This window comes from Apostichopus japonicus, chromosome 16, assembly GCF_037975245.1.
Source record: "Apostichopus japonicus isolate 1M-3 chromosome 16, ASM3797524v1, whole genome shotgun sequence".
In the NCBI taxonomy this organism is placed as follows: Eukaryota; Metazoa; Echinodermata; class Holothuroidea; order Aspidochirotida; family Stichopodidae; genus Apostichopus; species Apostichopus japonicus.
In genome coordinates, this window is record NC_092576.1 from 25,264,656 (window position 1) to 25,282,111 (window position 17,456).

Sequence of the window (17,456 nt, forward strand, 5' to 3'; positions counted from 1 at the left end):
GTAACATCGAGAAAAGGTGTACGCAATTAACAATTGTACAGGTGACTTTCAACTGTATCAGGTACACGTTCACTTATAAACTAATCACTGTAGGATCGTGATGATGGTAGGGAAGTGACGCGAGAAGACTAAACCAAACACTAAATCCGGTTTCTAGTTATATATTACAACGATATCATTTCAACTCGTTTCTACTGACACTTGCAATGAGCGATAGTAGAATAAAATGTAAATAAATTAAAAAAGAACATACAGATAATTTGCTCCCGGGAGACTAATTATTTAATCACAAATTTTACAAAAAGACAAAATAAATCAATGTACATATCGGACTAAAACACATACAAAGGCACGCACCCACACACACACACACACATAAATGGAAGAATTAGCATGTCGACCTCTTAATGAAGTAAAGTTTAAACGGAACTCTCCGCTTCCAGTTAGTAGCGTCGACGATCTCTTCGTCACATTCAAAGTTGGTGCAGTCTTATTTAAAGATAAACGAATACGAGTTTTCTCTCCTCCGGGTTTTAAGTACTATAGCCACAATTATGCGCTCCGTTAATGAAAATGGGATGCTGTTAAGATGTTGCTCTTTGAATGACTTTATAGAACAGTTGAGTTATAAAATGATAAGGTATCCGTTTCTCCCGTAAAACAATGTTTATCGTAGTGGCATTTAATAAAAGAAAGGAATACTGTATCCAAAGGCGATAACTTCGCAAATTGATTAATATAAACAGTTTATGGTATAAACCATATTATGGAACATTTTGTGTCTGACAGCGGTCGGAATTGGAAACTAAACAATTGTAACGGAACTTAAAGTTCCTGTCATAAAAGTATATATATTATGTATGTATGTATGTATATGTGATCTTCCCGCAAGCAGGAACTCGCGAAAGAAGCCATGGAGGCTTGTAGACTCGCAAGCTGACCGAAGCCAATCTCTCGGCACACATCCATTTAACGTCCATGTCGGGAAGTTGTTATTGAACAACACCCTTGCCAGACGACACACATTGCTGTCGGCGGGGAATCGAACCGGGGATCTCATGACTGGGAGACGCCGGCGTTAACCACTAGGCTATACACTCCGCCTAATGTAGCTCTCCTTATGTAGCTCTCCTCTTATCCGAACCCTCACACATCTCTCTATCTCCGTCTCCATGTAAATACTCCCTCCTACTCTCCATGTAAATATCTATCACCACAACTCTCTATAGGAATCTACTATTATTTGTTCTCATTATTAATATTCTATATTAAGTACTTAAATAAATCATATCAATGTTATATTTAGAACAATGTCTTTTGGTGATGAACTTAAAAGTATTGCTTACATGTCGTAAGAGCACTCGTCATTCGTTACTGTTCCCAAACTTGTTTTAGTATTTTTCATCAATGAAACCTAACCCCTCTTTTTTGACCGTTTCAAATCGACAGTATTCTTACAAGCCAAGTTAGTCTGAGCCATGAAATTGAAAGCAGTCAAAGACCCAATCAACTTATTTATCAAATTTATTGCTAACGTACATTAACCGTTACCAGAGAGTTAACATTTCCATGCTTTAAATCCATGCTAAAACTAATAGTTTGTATTGTTTTCCGTCAGATTCCCATCACCAGTGTATGCCTTAACAAATCTTTCAAGGAGTGTGAGGAAGATGCTATTGTACTTCACTCTGGACTCAGATTGAACCAATTATTGACGGTAGAGATGATACACATAGAAACAGAGCAAGTAAATAAGGAGCCTAGGATACTAACAGAGGAAGACGTTACGATGATATTCCGTTATGGGCTACGTTCTGAACATTTAAAGGACCTGTCGTGAGTAAAACGTAATAGATTACGGTTTCCCAGTTCTGAATGTTCAAACCTGACAACATAATTGATAGCAAACAAAACGTCGGAATAATTTAGCTATCAGTTCATGTTTTCAACAAATATATTGATAAAAATATTGGTAATTACCGTTGAAGTTTCATGTGTTTGTACTAGCTAAAACTTATATTTAGTGGAAGGTCACTTTTTTATTGCAATAAAACGTAATAGGTAAAATGATATATTATTCGCCCCCATATACTGTGTTAAACCTAATATTAGAATATTCCTTTTGATTCCATAAGACGACGTAAAACTATAAGCATGATGTTGACATCTTTGTAATTATAATGGGATTTAGGCTTTGTGTCCGTAAATGACCATCAACGGTGTACTCACACACAACAATGCAGTGTCTACTATATTCATGCATACTAAACTGTATCTTTCCATATTTGAAATATATAAATGATCGTTATGATGAGAAGTACTCATCGGTCATTCATCTGTTCTAGATAATCCAAAGAACATATTTTTGAGATCTATAAACTACAGACTGCCGTTATCTGCAAAGCTATTTATTGAATGACAAACATTACTTACCCAACGTTTAGACTAATGCTCGTTATATCGTACGAGGTCGAATTTAAACACCAGGATGATGTGTCTATGATATAGTGTCATACTGTGTAAATTGTAATAAACAAAAACAGACGAATGTGACCTGCCGCGTGGGGAAAAAATGACAAAGTAGGCACTAAACACATTGTGAAAATATCTGAAAAATAAACTTTCCTGTAGTTTTAGTGATATATGCAGAGAACAGGGGACAGAACATTCGTGTACACAATTGTAGAGTACAAGCAATACCATCTGCGTTCCTAATCATGTTGGCAGGCATAGAAGTTTATTGCCTGCAGTGACAGGCCGTTCTTGTTTTTTTTTTACCTTCCTTCTGTAATTTTGGAGAACATGTTTAATACATAGAAAGTACATTGTAATTACATACACATCTATGCGTTGAACGGCTTATATTTATTTAGTATGGTATATTGAACTAGGAAGAAACAGAGCACCATGATCGCATGTGCATGGTGATAATGTCATACTGAATGGTATTTTGTATTGTAAGTATCATGCAATACGCCCTCCATATGAATATAACACAAGGTGAAAAAAAGTACTGATCAAGTCCAATGTACAGTCCGCTTAATATGGGAAAATATGTCCATCGCAGAAGCATGGACATATCAAATAAAGATATGTGTTAGACATGTGTTCTCTTATCACTTGAGACCGACATAACTTTATATAACGCATCTTAATATAATGAGGTTGACATAGCTTAATTAACGTGTTTTTGTTAATAGATCGAGCAAGGGGCAAAAGCAGATCGAGAGAGCTGAAATTAATTTAAAAGACTTCGGACGGATACATTAGAGGAAGCGTGTCATTTTGTATTTATTTACACATTTTGTGCTGTCGGTTTTGTTATTATTCCACCATATATTTAGGTCTTATAGCAATCTGCTTCCTCCGGATACTAAGCCGGTTTCGTTTACCTGTGGTGTATTATATATCACCCGCCCTGTTAGAATGGTGCTTTTAAAATGTGATGGCATGCAAATCCCCCGTGGCCTGCCATATACAAGTTTCTTTTCTTCTAGATGCTGCCTTGGCCCAAATCGGAGAATGTAAATCTAATTGTTGTTTCATTAAACTCTAATTTCAACGTTATTCTCGACTTTTCGTCGTTTTATCAGAGCTTCAACTTATTTTCAAATGTTCTTACTGAACTGTCTACTCCACACAGTTTTAATGTTCTAAACTCTTCCAGGAATGTTGACGTTTGTTATCATCATTCCTAACTTGTTTTTCGCAACGGCAACTGCATAAATCTCAACGTTTTGGCTTCGGAAGTTAAAGCTTTTCCGAATGTAAATGTTGGGAACATATCAAAATCTTTACTGTTCTAGCGAAAAAGGTGTTTCAAAATCACTCTTCTTTCTATTAGGACTTTTCTATCGACTTGGCAAGCCAAATTTGTCGACCATTTTTGTGTATTTTGGAGAAATTTAGGCTAAGTAAAGCATTCTCGGCTGGTGTTATTTGCTATATTATTTACTTTTATGTTAGATGTTTTATTTTTACTGACACTTGCATTTTGACAAAGTTTAATTCATAATAGCTCGATGTTACTGAAAACTATTTATCGACGACCGGCGTCTGTCAATAGATTAGAATAAATTTAGTAGTTGGAGTTCTCATCAAATTACACATTTGAGGTCATTTACGATATATTATGAAAAGTAGAAAAAAAAAAAACACTAGTCTATTTGTCCTTTTGGCGGTAGTTTACGACATTTATACAATAAAGGTTGTAATGTTATTTCCTTTGTTATATTAATGTGTTAATTTATCATAGTTTTCTCCTTTTTGTTCTTAATTTCTACTTGAAAGGTTTGATAATTGTTTGCTGCCTCCATCCTTTGCTTCAGAATCAATTCCCGCGAAGATGAAATCTAGAGACATTAAAGGTATACATGTATCGCCAATTTCGTCAGTGTCCAATTATCAGTTCAGTTTATCATGTTCTCTCATATATGAGTATTCATTAAATTATTGTATATTAGTTTTAGTGCGTACACAATTGAATCCGAAATTACAAACTAAAGGATATGAATTGGTACATATACCTTAATGTTCGTATCATCAAAAATTTGATATATATATATATATATATATATATATATATATATATATATATATATATATATATATATATATATATATATATATATATATATATATATATATATATATATATATATATATATATATATATATATATATATATATATATATATATATATATATATATATATATATATATATATATGAAGAATGAGAAATGAATGTGTAGCAAGTGGTATGACAGATATATAGTTAATCGATAAAGAATAACACACCAGTAGAATCACTGTGGTCGAGTGGTGCGGACTTCGGTTCGTGACACGAAGATCCGGGGTTCGATTCCTACCTTCGCCTGATGAGTCCCAAAAGGACGAAACCGGTCGTGAAGTGGAATTTGGTGTGTTATTCTTTATTGATTAACTATAAATATATATATATATATATATATATATATATATATATATATATATATATATATATATATGTATAATAGTTGATTAACTATAAATATATATATATCAGGCCTCGACAATTTTTTTAAACTACTCGCCAACTGGCGACCGAGTCTAAAATTCTACTCGCCAAAACGTTAAAATTACTCGCCAGTTTTTCTCGCCCATTGTTTGTGTGATATAAGCCTAGGTAGTATGGACTAAATTAGGATATCACCGTTTAGTGTTACTGTTAGTTATATATATAAATATATATACATTCAATACGAGAATGATTGAATAAAATATGTCAGTTCCAGAAACATATGTAATCTGTTCTTCTCTGTAGATGAATTATATTATGTCTTGTTCATTATCTTGCACACGTTTGTATTTCTAACATCTTAGTGTCGTGGAGGAACTACGGTTACAGTCTGAATCTTCAATCCGGTGCTTGGAAGGTATGTTTTGTTTGTCTTTACACGTGTACTTTGATGTGCGTGATTCAATTTGATACATAAAAAAAATGAATACTTGATCGAAGTTTTTAACACCACCTTGTCAAGCATAATGTAACAATAGTGGAATGTCAAATATTTTAATTTGTAATTATGATGGACTGTTGATTACATTAAGCAACAATATCTATTGTTTTATATGCAATTTGAACATTTCTAAGCTTTATAAATGATTATGTAAGTGATACATACGATACCAAACTGATATTTTAAAAGATATTGACAAATGCCGCATTACAAGCATTTTATACAAACACAAAGAACGATAGATACGTACCATTTCAGTAAACAATATCGTTAACATTAACAAGCCACAATGTGACAATTGTCATACGCAGCATTTGACATCGGCAGTTTAATATGTATAATGATCCAAAAATAGCGGAAATCTTAGATTTACGTGTTGCCATGATTAATGATACAGTAGACACTAAGACTCTAACGTGCTTATTAACGTTAATATCATTTCAATCGGGTAAACAAAGCCGACAATTCAGTCTAAACTTGCGTACGGGTAATATCCACTTGAAAATCTGTGGGAATCTAATGCACTTTTAAATTTGTGATCACTCTTTACAGAAGAAAAGAAGTCAGATTGTTTTCATGATCATTCATATGAATATATTTTATGACGAATAAATCAAGGACATGTCATAAATTCCTTTCTGGCTACTCATTGCCGTACTAAATGAAGCATATTTAGGAGCGAGACCCAGACCCAGATATGGCAATACCCGAGTGTACAATACTGATATTACATTTATAACAGTATGTTAGTTTGATCAATTACAGACTTATACGTAACACTGGCAGGTTGTAACATTTGATAATCAAACAAACTAAGCTGCTTAAACTGACGAATGCGACGCTCGTATGGAGAGCCGTTTTAACATTTAATAAGGAATTTCAGATATCTCGAAATAATTTCAGATATCTCAAATTAAATTACAGAAATCTCCAATTTATTTAAGATATCTACAAATAATTGCAGATATCTTAAAATCAATTTCAGATATCTCGAGATCCCAGAGAATTTCAGATATCTGAAATTGAATTTGAGATATCTGAAATTGAATTCGAGATATCTGCAATTCTATTTCAGATATCTGAAATAGAATTTCAGATATCTCGAATTCAATTTCAGATATCTGAAATAGAATTGCAGATATCTCGAAATTCAATTGCAGATATCTCGAATTAAATTGCAGATATCTCTAATTCAATTTTAGATATCGGAAATAGAATTTTAGATATCTCGAATTCAATTACAGATATCTCTAATTCAATTTCTGATATCTGAAAATTCCCGATTAAATGTTAAAATGGTTTTCCATACGTACGCCATTTTAACATTTAATCAGGAATTTCTGCATATGCATTTCAGATATCTGGAATTCAATTGCAGATATCTCGAATTCAATTTCGGATATCTCGAATTAGAATTGCAGATATCTTGAATTCAATTTCAGATATCTCGAATTCAATTTCAGATATCTGAAATAGAATTTCTGATACCTCAAATTAAATTTCTGATATCTCGAATGAAATTTCAGATATCTCGAATGAAATTTCAGATATCTGAATTAGAATTTCAGATATCTCGAAATCTATTTTAGATATTTCGAATTCAATTGCAGATATCTGAAATAAAATTTCAGATATCTCGAATTAAATTTAAGATATCTCGAATTTAATTTTAGATATCTGAAATAGAATTTTAGATATCTTAAATAAGAAACAATTTAAGATATCTAAAATTCCGGATTAAATGTTAAAATGGCGTTCCATACGCTCGCTCAAATCAGATGTACAGAGAAAAGAATGTAAGAACATCCCCACCCGCCCTTACCGTCTAGCTGTTGCAAAATATAGCGTTTTCTTTCCTGCTTTGGGGGATACAGGTGTGTTACAGTTGCCGACATTAAATCATTTGATTTGTCATCTGCTGAGCTGCATTACACAAATGAAGCCAGTATAGAGGATATAATTAATGACCACTTGATTTTGGAAAGGCTTTAATTCTTAAACCTGTCGTAGTATAACACACATTCATCCATTACCGTTTAAACAGAAAAGAACATCACCTAAAGAAGTAAGAGCAGTTGTTTAAGGTGTACCACATATTGCGGGAATTACATCAAGCACGGTTATGTAAACGTCGGTAGGAAAAGGTTATTTAGCTGTGGGATAAAGATATGTATTATGTGTTTTGAGTTTTGTTTACTTGTTTTGTGTATATTTTGATGCCTTTTTTCTACTTCAACAATACAGTTCATTGAGCTGGTTACCGATTGTAACATTCAAAGTATATTTCATGTTTGGTTATCTGATTATAGCAAATAAACAAATGGAATCATCTATGGACATTTTAATTGAAACAAAAAGCAATGATTTTTTGTGTCATATTATCAGGTTGATGATGTAGATACAGTCAAGCGAATATGCACAGAGCAAGTGACTATTAGAAGAGATGACAGTGAGGTACTACAGAGATGTACTATACAGCTTCTGGAGAACGCATCTCACCATGACGTAAGTCAGTAACTGTGGCCCGCCGTTCGTTCATTTAGCAATTATGTGTTATTAGTAAAGTAAAAGCAATACGTATAGCATTTGCTTATCGTTAATGCACATCTAAGGTAATTTCTATGACAATAACAGGTCGTTTTGGACGTAAAAGTACCATTTTACCGTAAATTAGCATATTAAATCTTTTGTCTTAGAATAACGGCTGAATGCAGTTTTCAATTGCAGAACGTTAACAAGAAATAACTGTCTTTAACGATGAATCTAATGATTTGATAATTATTACATATCCTTTCTCTTCATCTAAAATTACACTTTATAACTGTTTTCTTTACAATTAACATACATTGGGACACTGTCTAGTTTGTAATTCTAGTGAAGTGAAGGTGTATTATATGGGTGATGAGAATTATGCACAGAATGTGTCTAATAAGCATGTTAGTTGCTACAAATATTAAAATATTATAAGTCCGGCGAAAATTGTTTGCCATCTGCATGTAAATAAGGTAAAAAACGTAGCTTCGTTTTGCACAAACTGTGTTATATTACGCTTTAGCGCAGTTGTTCTATCGATTAAATACATTTGTTTTAACAGCTCCTTAATTGACTACGCGCTCAATTGACTACGCAGGAAATAAGTAGAATGATACCACTATTACTTGCGATGTGTTTCATTGCATACAATTACCAATGGGGCATATACATCTGTATGTATCAACACTTGGTTTGACCTCATATTGCAAGAAAACTGTAAAAACAATATGCTACTTACGTTCGCTACTTTGACCAGAAACTGAATCACAAACATATTGAGGTTAGTCATCAAACAGTTTGCTTCATTACATGTTTTATTATTGCATTCCACCCTCCGAGAAACAACGTAATGATTTAATTTGATTAAATTTCCAAATGATGTAACATATTTCAAGTAACCAACTATTCTGTTTCATTTAGTATCGTAACTCTTTTTTAGAAATATTAATCAGCTTCTCATAGCCTTGCCTATTCGCTATGTCGACACTTGTAGTATATCTTCCTATTTGGGGCAGTAGCACTTCCTGCTGAAGGAAGCAACGCAACCTGAAACTGTCTATACGCGATCTCGGAACAGTAGCGGCTGTAGCAACATCACATTCGAACTTTAACGGTATCCGTCCTAAAAAAAAGATGTGCTTGCGTATTTTTTCGACAGTGCATGGGCAGTATATTTCAATCGTTATTTTGTGTTTGTGTGTTTGTAGGCTTTACCAATAAGGGGGCTAATTGTGACTCTCCGCTATAAAGTAACTTATCCGCTGGGTAGTTCAACAATCTCACATATTTGCACAAGATGGGAATCCATGTGTTCAATAGACTACTATATAAAAAGTGTCTGCCAATGAGAGGCGGCAACATGAAAGAAATTGCATACACAACAAAGGCGAAACATGTGCTGTGTATCAGTACATATTTTGCGTTACAAGCAGTTATGAGCTATGAACCGAGAAGGGCACGTACTCGCTATAGAGCGCTTCGTAAGACGCGCAATGTGTTGTTATTAGGGGGGTTATCGTGTGCAGTATAAGCATTTTACCCCAATGGCGTTCTACAATGATTCTTACATGTATGCACTTGTGGAAAGTCTCTCGTGATAGCAGTCTAACTTTGCCAGTTCAGAGGTGATCCGACGCCAAAACTTCTCCGACTCGCCCACTCGTTCACCCCTTCGTCTGATTAAAATCATACAAATATGAACCTCACAACATATTAAGAATATATCCATTATGAAAACGAATCGCATCCATGTGTTGTCCCTGCAAATTATACCTCTTTAAAGTTGCACGAAAATGAGTTGTTTTGACAACTATAGCGTTAGATTGCGTGATTGTTAATTGTTTATGACATTATTATCCTCCCACAATGCTCCATATTCCAACCTCTCTTCAGAGAAGAAAAGTACTGCTAAACCAAAACTGATATGTTTATCTAGTGTGAAACATCAAAAGTATCGAACATTTTCACTTTTTGCTATACAGAATTGCGCCCTCTGTTACATTAATTTGCGTCAGAGAAATATCGCTGAATCCTTTATTATTTTAATGTTTATAACTCACTGGTATTATGCTTGTGGAATGGTCAGTGCACTACAGGGGCAGGGAGATTTGGTGAAATACACAATTTGAAGGAGAACGCAAAATATTTGCTTTAAAAGCAAAGCATTATATTTGCATTATTTTAAATTGCGCACGAGTTTAGGATACGTTGCTCCCACAATGCACCCTAGTCCAACCTGTCTCCATCGGTGCCTTCAAAGTACACATGCATATAATTTTAGTATGTTATGGGTGTATCCGAGTGTGCTGCTTTCGATGTGACATCTCTTAAAACTATTAAAATGAATTCCGACAATTTAGTTAGAATGCTCCGATAATCCCTAAATACTATCCAGGGAGTAGCTATCCACGAAGCATGAAAATGTTTTTATTTAATCTAAATACGACCGAAACCGTTCATTAAAAATGAATTAATTGCGAGATTGAAAGATATACGATGTATCATGCCCGTAACCATGTGTGTAAAGGTCCAACGTTGGTGCGCTTTAAAGTGATTTTCATTACTGTACGAAACTAAAACAAAATAGCGGGATTCAATGTAACATTTTTTAGAACTTCCAAAAAAAAAATGCCAATATAATATGTGGCACCTTTTGAAACAATGTTGAAGTTTCAATTGTTTCGATTGTACCACACATATATGTAGTTTATTTATACACTGTGCACTATAATTTTAATAATATCTGTGTACAGGATAGTGATTTTGATTAGCCCTTGTTTTTTTCTGCCCTCGGGATGGGGATATTAACACCCCTACACCCCACCCTTCCGGAAATAAACTTGGTCCAGGACCCTGCCCCGGTAGTAAACAAGGAGTCTTACGATATAAATAGGAGCCATTACAATCTGCTTTCTTTTGTTTTCTACGTTAAGATATAACGGGTAAATCTCATTTAGATATAATGACGTACATATAGACAACACATATCACTTACACAGAGTTAATGTCAGTACCAATGAACTCGGCGAACTATCAACTATCAACTGTGGAACGAGACCCTTGCACTATCCCCTCATTGGAAATCCCCTTGTCAGAAAAATAAGGTCTATTGAATTTGTACTGCTTGAAACTAGAATGCTCTTTATGACGTAATCCTTCCCAAGTATGTGCTGATGACGATATACACACGGTTAGTTATCAATGGGTATTTACGCAGTGTATCTGGATAGCACAGTGAATTTAAATAAGGCTAAGTCTACAATCTTAATTGGGCAGAGCTCTTTTGAGGGCGCTTAACCAATTACTACTTCGATGTGTCAATTATATACCTTCACACACTAAATATATATTTTATGTCTACTTCAGAGTAAGTCTTCACGCGGTTCCTCCTTGTTCGCCTGCATAGGCATATATGCTAAATGGTGTTCCCTCCTTGGTGTTTACATTGTGACCTGACTGTGGCTAAGGATTCATATTTCAGTATAGCATTTAAGAGGGAATACATTTCACTTAAGCGGAATTAAATTCCACTTAAGTGAAATGTATTCCACTTTAGAGGAATTGTGGGGTAAATGTTGAAACGACTTGCCATAGATACGCTATAAGGGCAAGGGCGGCGGAAGCACTTTTCATCGGGGGGGGGGGGCACCGACATCAAAGGGCACTTTGCAGAAATTTGATTGGACCGATGCAGCCTTATATTTAGTACCCTTTATAACTCTTATTGTATTATCTTATTTGCGTATACACATCACTCCATCAACGCCCCAACCCCCTCAAGGAAAATATGCATACTAGCACTGCAATATCCAATGTGCAAATTGGGAAACAAGGAACAAGTTTTCTTTTGAGACAAAATGAGGTGAAATCATGCTAGTTGCTAATGTAGGAATCCTCCGAATTAGAGTTTATTTCTTGTTAATATCTTAACAATTTTTTTCCATTCGAAATAGCTTGAGTTTGACCCACAGAAATTCATTAAAAGTCATGGGCGTAGCCAGGATTTGCAAAGTTGTGTGCATGACTATCTGAGCGGAGCGCCACCATCAGTTGGCGCGGAGCGTACAAGAAAATTTTTGGTTTTACAAACCCCTCAGATGACCGGAAACGGCCCTTCCCGAGTGTTCATTCTGGTTCCCTGGCCTCTTGCTAACTTGAGACACCTCAATTTTTATGTAGAAAAAGGGCACATTTTTAACCTGAGGAAAAGTAGGGGGGGGGCACGTGCCCCCCCCGGTTCCGCCGCCCTTGTATAAGGGAGAAATGACCTAAAACGGTATGCACAGACGCTTTTCAGCAATCTCACCTAATTCTAAGTTTCAAAATGTTAGTGCTTACATCGCAGTTACATTGTGATATTAGTAACTGACCTTATATACCCAGACTGACCAGTACAATTATAATAGTCTCCGTATGGACCCGACTGAAGTAAGGAATTATCCTGATATCTCGTGGTGGGGAGGGTGAAGGGGTATAGCCTATGCTCAATTCTTCAGCCCAAATAATTCAAAGTTTATGAAGCCGGTGTTCATATTCTTATAGCACATTAGCTAGTACCTGTACTATGGCATTTCCTAACAAACGGCACCTCCAAATTGTAATATGTAAAATTAGCCTATAATATAATATGACACTTTCAAATGAAATTTTCCAAATTTATGAATGTAGAGAAAAACACCAAATGTTAATACAAAAAACTTCGACTCGACTATTACAAATTGTAGCTCTGCACTTCCTCTACAACCAAAACGAGATTTTCCCTCCCTTTCTTGTAATACTTATTTGATCTTATCGTATGTAAATTTGTTTGTTTGTTTTCTAAAGGCGGCGAATATAATGAGAATACGTGACAATAAACCTTACTGCCATCAAACCAGTCAGAACATTACATCCCGCACTCCCCACACCGGACAGATACACCCAATATATTCAACGAGAACTAACCCCTCTCCCATTCCCGACCACACACTCACAACACGTACACGAACTACATACACAATCATGTATCTCATACTCTTCACAGTATACACCCCTCCCCCTCAATGGATACCACTAATTGCCTTCATTACGTCATGTTTTCTAAGCAAGAATGTCAAGGTTACTACAGCCTACAGGACGTGTTACATGTGATACTGTAGTAGACCGCGCAATTGACGCTACGTGTGTTTGTGTAACTGTTGTTACATCTGTGATCACAATATATCGTTTTCTATTGGTTTCTATACGATACAATACCACTGCACTAGTAGACCGGCAGCCCAGTGCACTTTGATCAAACGAACGAGGTACCAATATCTGAGTATTGGAACATTTGTGGAAAAACCCAGTATATCCAAAAGTGGATGTCTGCCGTGGTCGCTCTGCTGCATGTGGCCCCTGGGGCCGGTTAAAGGGGGCCCAAAAATGCATCTGATCAAACGAACGAGGTACCACTTGAAACCAATGTCAACTTAATGCATGAATGCCACATAGTACTGAATGGCCCATGTCAGACAAATTTTCTGCTGCAAAGGGCCCGCCAGACGCCCAAGAAGGGCCCCTAAAAAAATGCATCTGATCAAACGAACGAGGTACCACTTGAAACCAATGTCAACTTAATGCATGAATGCCACAAAGTACTGAATGGCATATGCCAGACAAATTTTCTGCTGCTAAGGGCCCGCCAGACGCCCCCAAATATGGCCCAAATGCCCATTAGCGTAGCATTGACCCAGATTAAATATGCAAGGTACCACTAAAAACCGGTTTGGAATGTTCGGGTTGATCTTACAGACTATGGAAATCATCATGCCAGACAAATTTTCTGCTACAAACGGGCTAACAGACACACTAAAAAAGGCCCCCCAAATGGGCCATGATCAATCATAGTTGGTACCACACAAAACCAATATTAAATGCAAAGGTACTTTCCACAGAGTAAAGAACTGCCAATGCAAGACAAATTTTCTTCTGCATAGGTCCCACCAGATAGAAAGTATAGGTGGCCCAATGCGGCCCTATATGGGCCTAATGAATTGTATATCGATGCAGACTATATGTGCCTTGTGACATGACATTTGTAGCATTCCACAGAGTAAAGAAATGCCAATACAATACAAATTTTCTTCTGCAAAGTGCCCACCACATGTAAAAAAAAATATGCAGTTCAAATAGTTAAGATACCACAAGAAACCAATCTATAACAATCAAGAACATCCTGAATTATTCAAATTCCTTCCCGCTACATAGGCCAATGGAATAATGAGATTAGTATACTAGTAGGTGTATCAATTACGGAACATTTCATTGAGCAAAACAAAAATGACGCGAACTCAGTCTTTGAGGGAGATCCTGACAGTTATAATGCATTCTCAAATCCATTCTTTTTCCTTTTATCCATTATTTTTCCTTTTATCCAGTCAGTACTTTGTATCGTGAGCAGTGTTTAACTTGGCAGTTACTTTGTTTCGCTGGAAACACTGGAGCAGATTAAAATCAGTTTATGTATTGTAAATAAGAAACCCAAAATCATTTTGTATCTTAAAACACTGTGTTTACGTTAACATTGTAAATCTACAAAGTTTAAAATCTTGAGAAAGAACGCTTAAGTGTCATCTTAAGACATACATGTAGTCGAACAAAAGAGATTGTTTTGTTTCTTAAGCTCAGACAAAGAAACAATTATCAAACAATGGTGAAAATGCTTTATAACGTGTACTTAACGATAAAGGTTTGAGTTGAAACTGTCCAATATGGTTTTTAAAAGATACATAATTGAAGCATAGAAATGTATATGTACCTTTATGCTAGGTACACTCTTTAAAGGACTTAAAATGCTAAGATTGAACAAACAAATACTGATATCACCACGTATGACTCCATTCCTTGATATAAAATATAAAATGAGTAATTGGCCTATACATGTATATTACTCCATCTTGGTCTTTTAGAACTTCCATCATTACACTAATTCAATTCGAATAGCTTGTAACAAGTCCAACAAATAGATGTGGCATCCATTTTTCAGAAATATGAATGCTAGATGAGGGTTTTTGTTTTCATCTATGAAGGAATCTTTTACCTTTCAAGAAAGTCATCTTGCTAGTTTAAAATGTACTAAAATCATAATTGGCAAAGATAGTAACAAAAGATCACTATGTGATTACTCTGAACATGACACATGTTAGGTTCGAAGTATAAGAACTGAGAATTCATGTCTCTTGACAGTGATTAAACACTGGAGTGTGTGCATTGTATAAACACTGCATTTGCCATTCAGACAGATCTCAAAAGAATCATTAGTAAGTTTATGAAAATTAAGTAATCCCATGAACTTGATTCTAAAAAGACAATGGAAGCTCAAATCTATGTTTCATTGTCGGAGTCATCACTCCAAGATGGTTCAGTACTTGAATCATCGGCATCAAACTCGGAAGCCACGTCTGGTCGGCTACTTTGAAAATCTTCGCTCAGTTCCCCCTCTTGGAATAGATGATCTGGGAGAGCCGGTCCCTCAAACCAGTCAGGGCTGTAGCACCCATTCTTGCTCTTCCAACCGTAGTTCTGTGGATCCAAGCCAGGCAAGACTCTTCCTCAGAGTGTTAGAATTATAATGTGGGGAACTGTAATTTTTGCCCAGGCCAGCAAATCCCAAAATATTTAGAGGCTTAGGTGAAAGTGTTATCTTTATTTTGCTTAGAGCAGCGAATAGCTAAATAAGATAAAACACTGGTCTTGTGTACAGTAACTCCAATTTATGCTGGAAACAATATAATCATGAGCTTGAAATGTCATGTTACAAGGCACATATATCCAATTCTTTAGACCCATATATAGGGCCACATTGGGCCACCTATTCTTTCTATCTGGTGGGACCTATGCAGAAGAAAATTTGTCTTGCATTGGCAGTTCTTTACTCTGTGGAAAGTACCTTTGCATTTAATATTGTTTTTGTGTGGTTCCAAACCGGTTTTGAGTGGTACCTTGCATATTTAATCTGGGTCAATGCTACGCTAATGGGCATTTGGGCCATATTTGGGGGCGTCTGGCGGGCCCTTAGCAGCAGAAAATTTGTCTGGCATGGGCCATTCAGTACTTTGTGGCATTCATGCATTAAGTTGACATTGGTTTCAAGTGGTACCTCGTTCGTTTGATCAAATGAATTTTATGGGCCCTTTTGGGGCGTCTGGCGGGCCCTTTGTAGCAGAAAATTTGTCTGGCATGATGATTTCCATAGTCTGTAAGATCAACCCGAACATTCCAAACCGGTTTTGAGTGGTACCTTGCATATTTAATCTGGGTCAATGCTACGCTAATGGGCATTTGGGCCATATTTGGGGGCGTCTGGCGGGCCATTAGCAGCAGAAAATTTGTCTGGCATAGGCCATTCAGTACTTTGTGGCATTCATGCATTAAGTTGACATTGGTTTCAAGTGGTACCTCGTTCGTTTGATCAGATGCATTTTTTTAGGGGCCCTTCTTGGGCGTCTGGCGGGCCCTTTGCAGCAGAAAATTTGTCTGGCATGGGCCATTCAGTACTATGTGGCATTCATGCATTAAGTTGACATTGGTTTCAAGTGGTACCTCGTTCGTTTGATCAGATGCATTTTTGGGCCCCCTTTAACCGGCCCCAGGGGCCACATGCAGCAGAGCGACCACGGCAGACATCCACTTTTGGATATACTGGGGTTTTCCACAAATGTTCCAATACTCAGATATTGGTACCTCGTTCGTTTGATCAAAGTGCACTGGGCTGCCGGTCTATAGCGATGTTTTCAAAACGGTTGCATCCATTGTTGGTTGTCAGTGCACTGAGTAGCCTATGCAGGTAAGTGCATGTCAAGCTGAAACTTGTGTTAACTGTTGTCAGACTAATATTGAATTTAATACGAATTTGTGTCACCGCTGTGTTCGGTAATTTTGGTATTTCTTTGTCTAATGTTGTAGACCCTACGGCAACCGCTTAAACTTAAAGTTAGCTGCCATGTAAGTTTAAATTAGGGCCTACACAGAACGATGTGCGTATAGACACATGTTGTAATGACATGAGCAACTGCCTACACGTAGAAATGGATTTTCGGTTAACTAAAAATGCAGTGTAGCCTGTGTATATGTTGACGAGGTTTATTTTATTTTATTTCTTATTCTGAAATAATTCATGCGGCACGGATTTCCCTAGTGGTACGAAACGATTCCTTACATGAGTTGATTTGTGTTAACGGTCAACGTTATGTCAAGTTGCTTTTTAAATGCAAAAAGTCTTGTATAGGGCCGCCTTGGCCTAATTTCTCGCAGGTTCAGTGTAACGTTCATTTTAGAAGAAGGAACTAAGAGTGGGTCTATAGCATTAGTAGGCCTAGGCTAGGTGCGCATTATTCACTAATTATGCTTGGCATATCCATTAGTATAGTTAGATATCAAGTTAATCCACCAATTGCACACACGA

At 36.2% G+C, this 17,456-nt stretch overlaps 1 protein-coding gene across 10 annotated transcripts in view; it reads left to right on the forward strand.

Moving 5' to 3' along the window:
* Positions 1-17,456, forward strand: part of LOC139982453 (uncharacterized) — a 564,762-nt gene that overhangs the window by 161,846 nt on the left and 385,460 nt on the right. For 2 of the 10 annotated variants that reach the window (XM_071995337.1, XM_071995339.1), the window contains exons 5-8: positions 1,619-1,836; positions 4,291-4,367; positions 5,364-5,416; positions 7,886-8,005. The exons of 3 other annotated variants lie outside the window; for them this stretch is intronic. In XM_071995337.1, coding sequence (XP_071851438.1) covers positions 1,619-1,836; positions 4,291-4,367; positions 5,364-5,416; positions 7,886-8,005 — 468 coding nt within the window. The remainder of the gene's footprint in view (positions 1-1,618; positions 1,837-4,290; positions 4,368-5,363; positions 5,417-7,885; positions 8,006-17,456) is intronic. 5 more of the 10 variants (XM_071995343.1, XM_071995336.1, XM_071995340.1 and 2 more) reach the window with 4 other exon arrangements.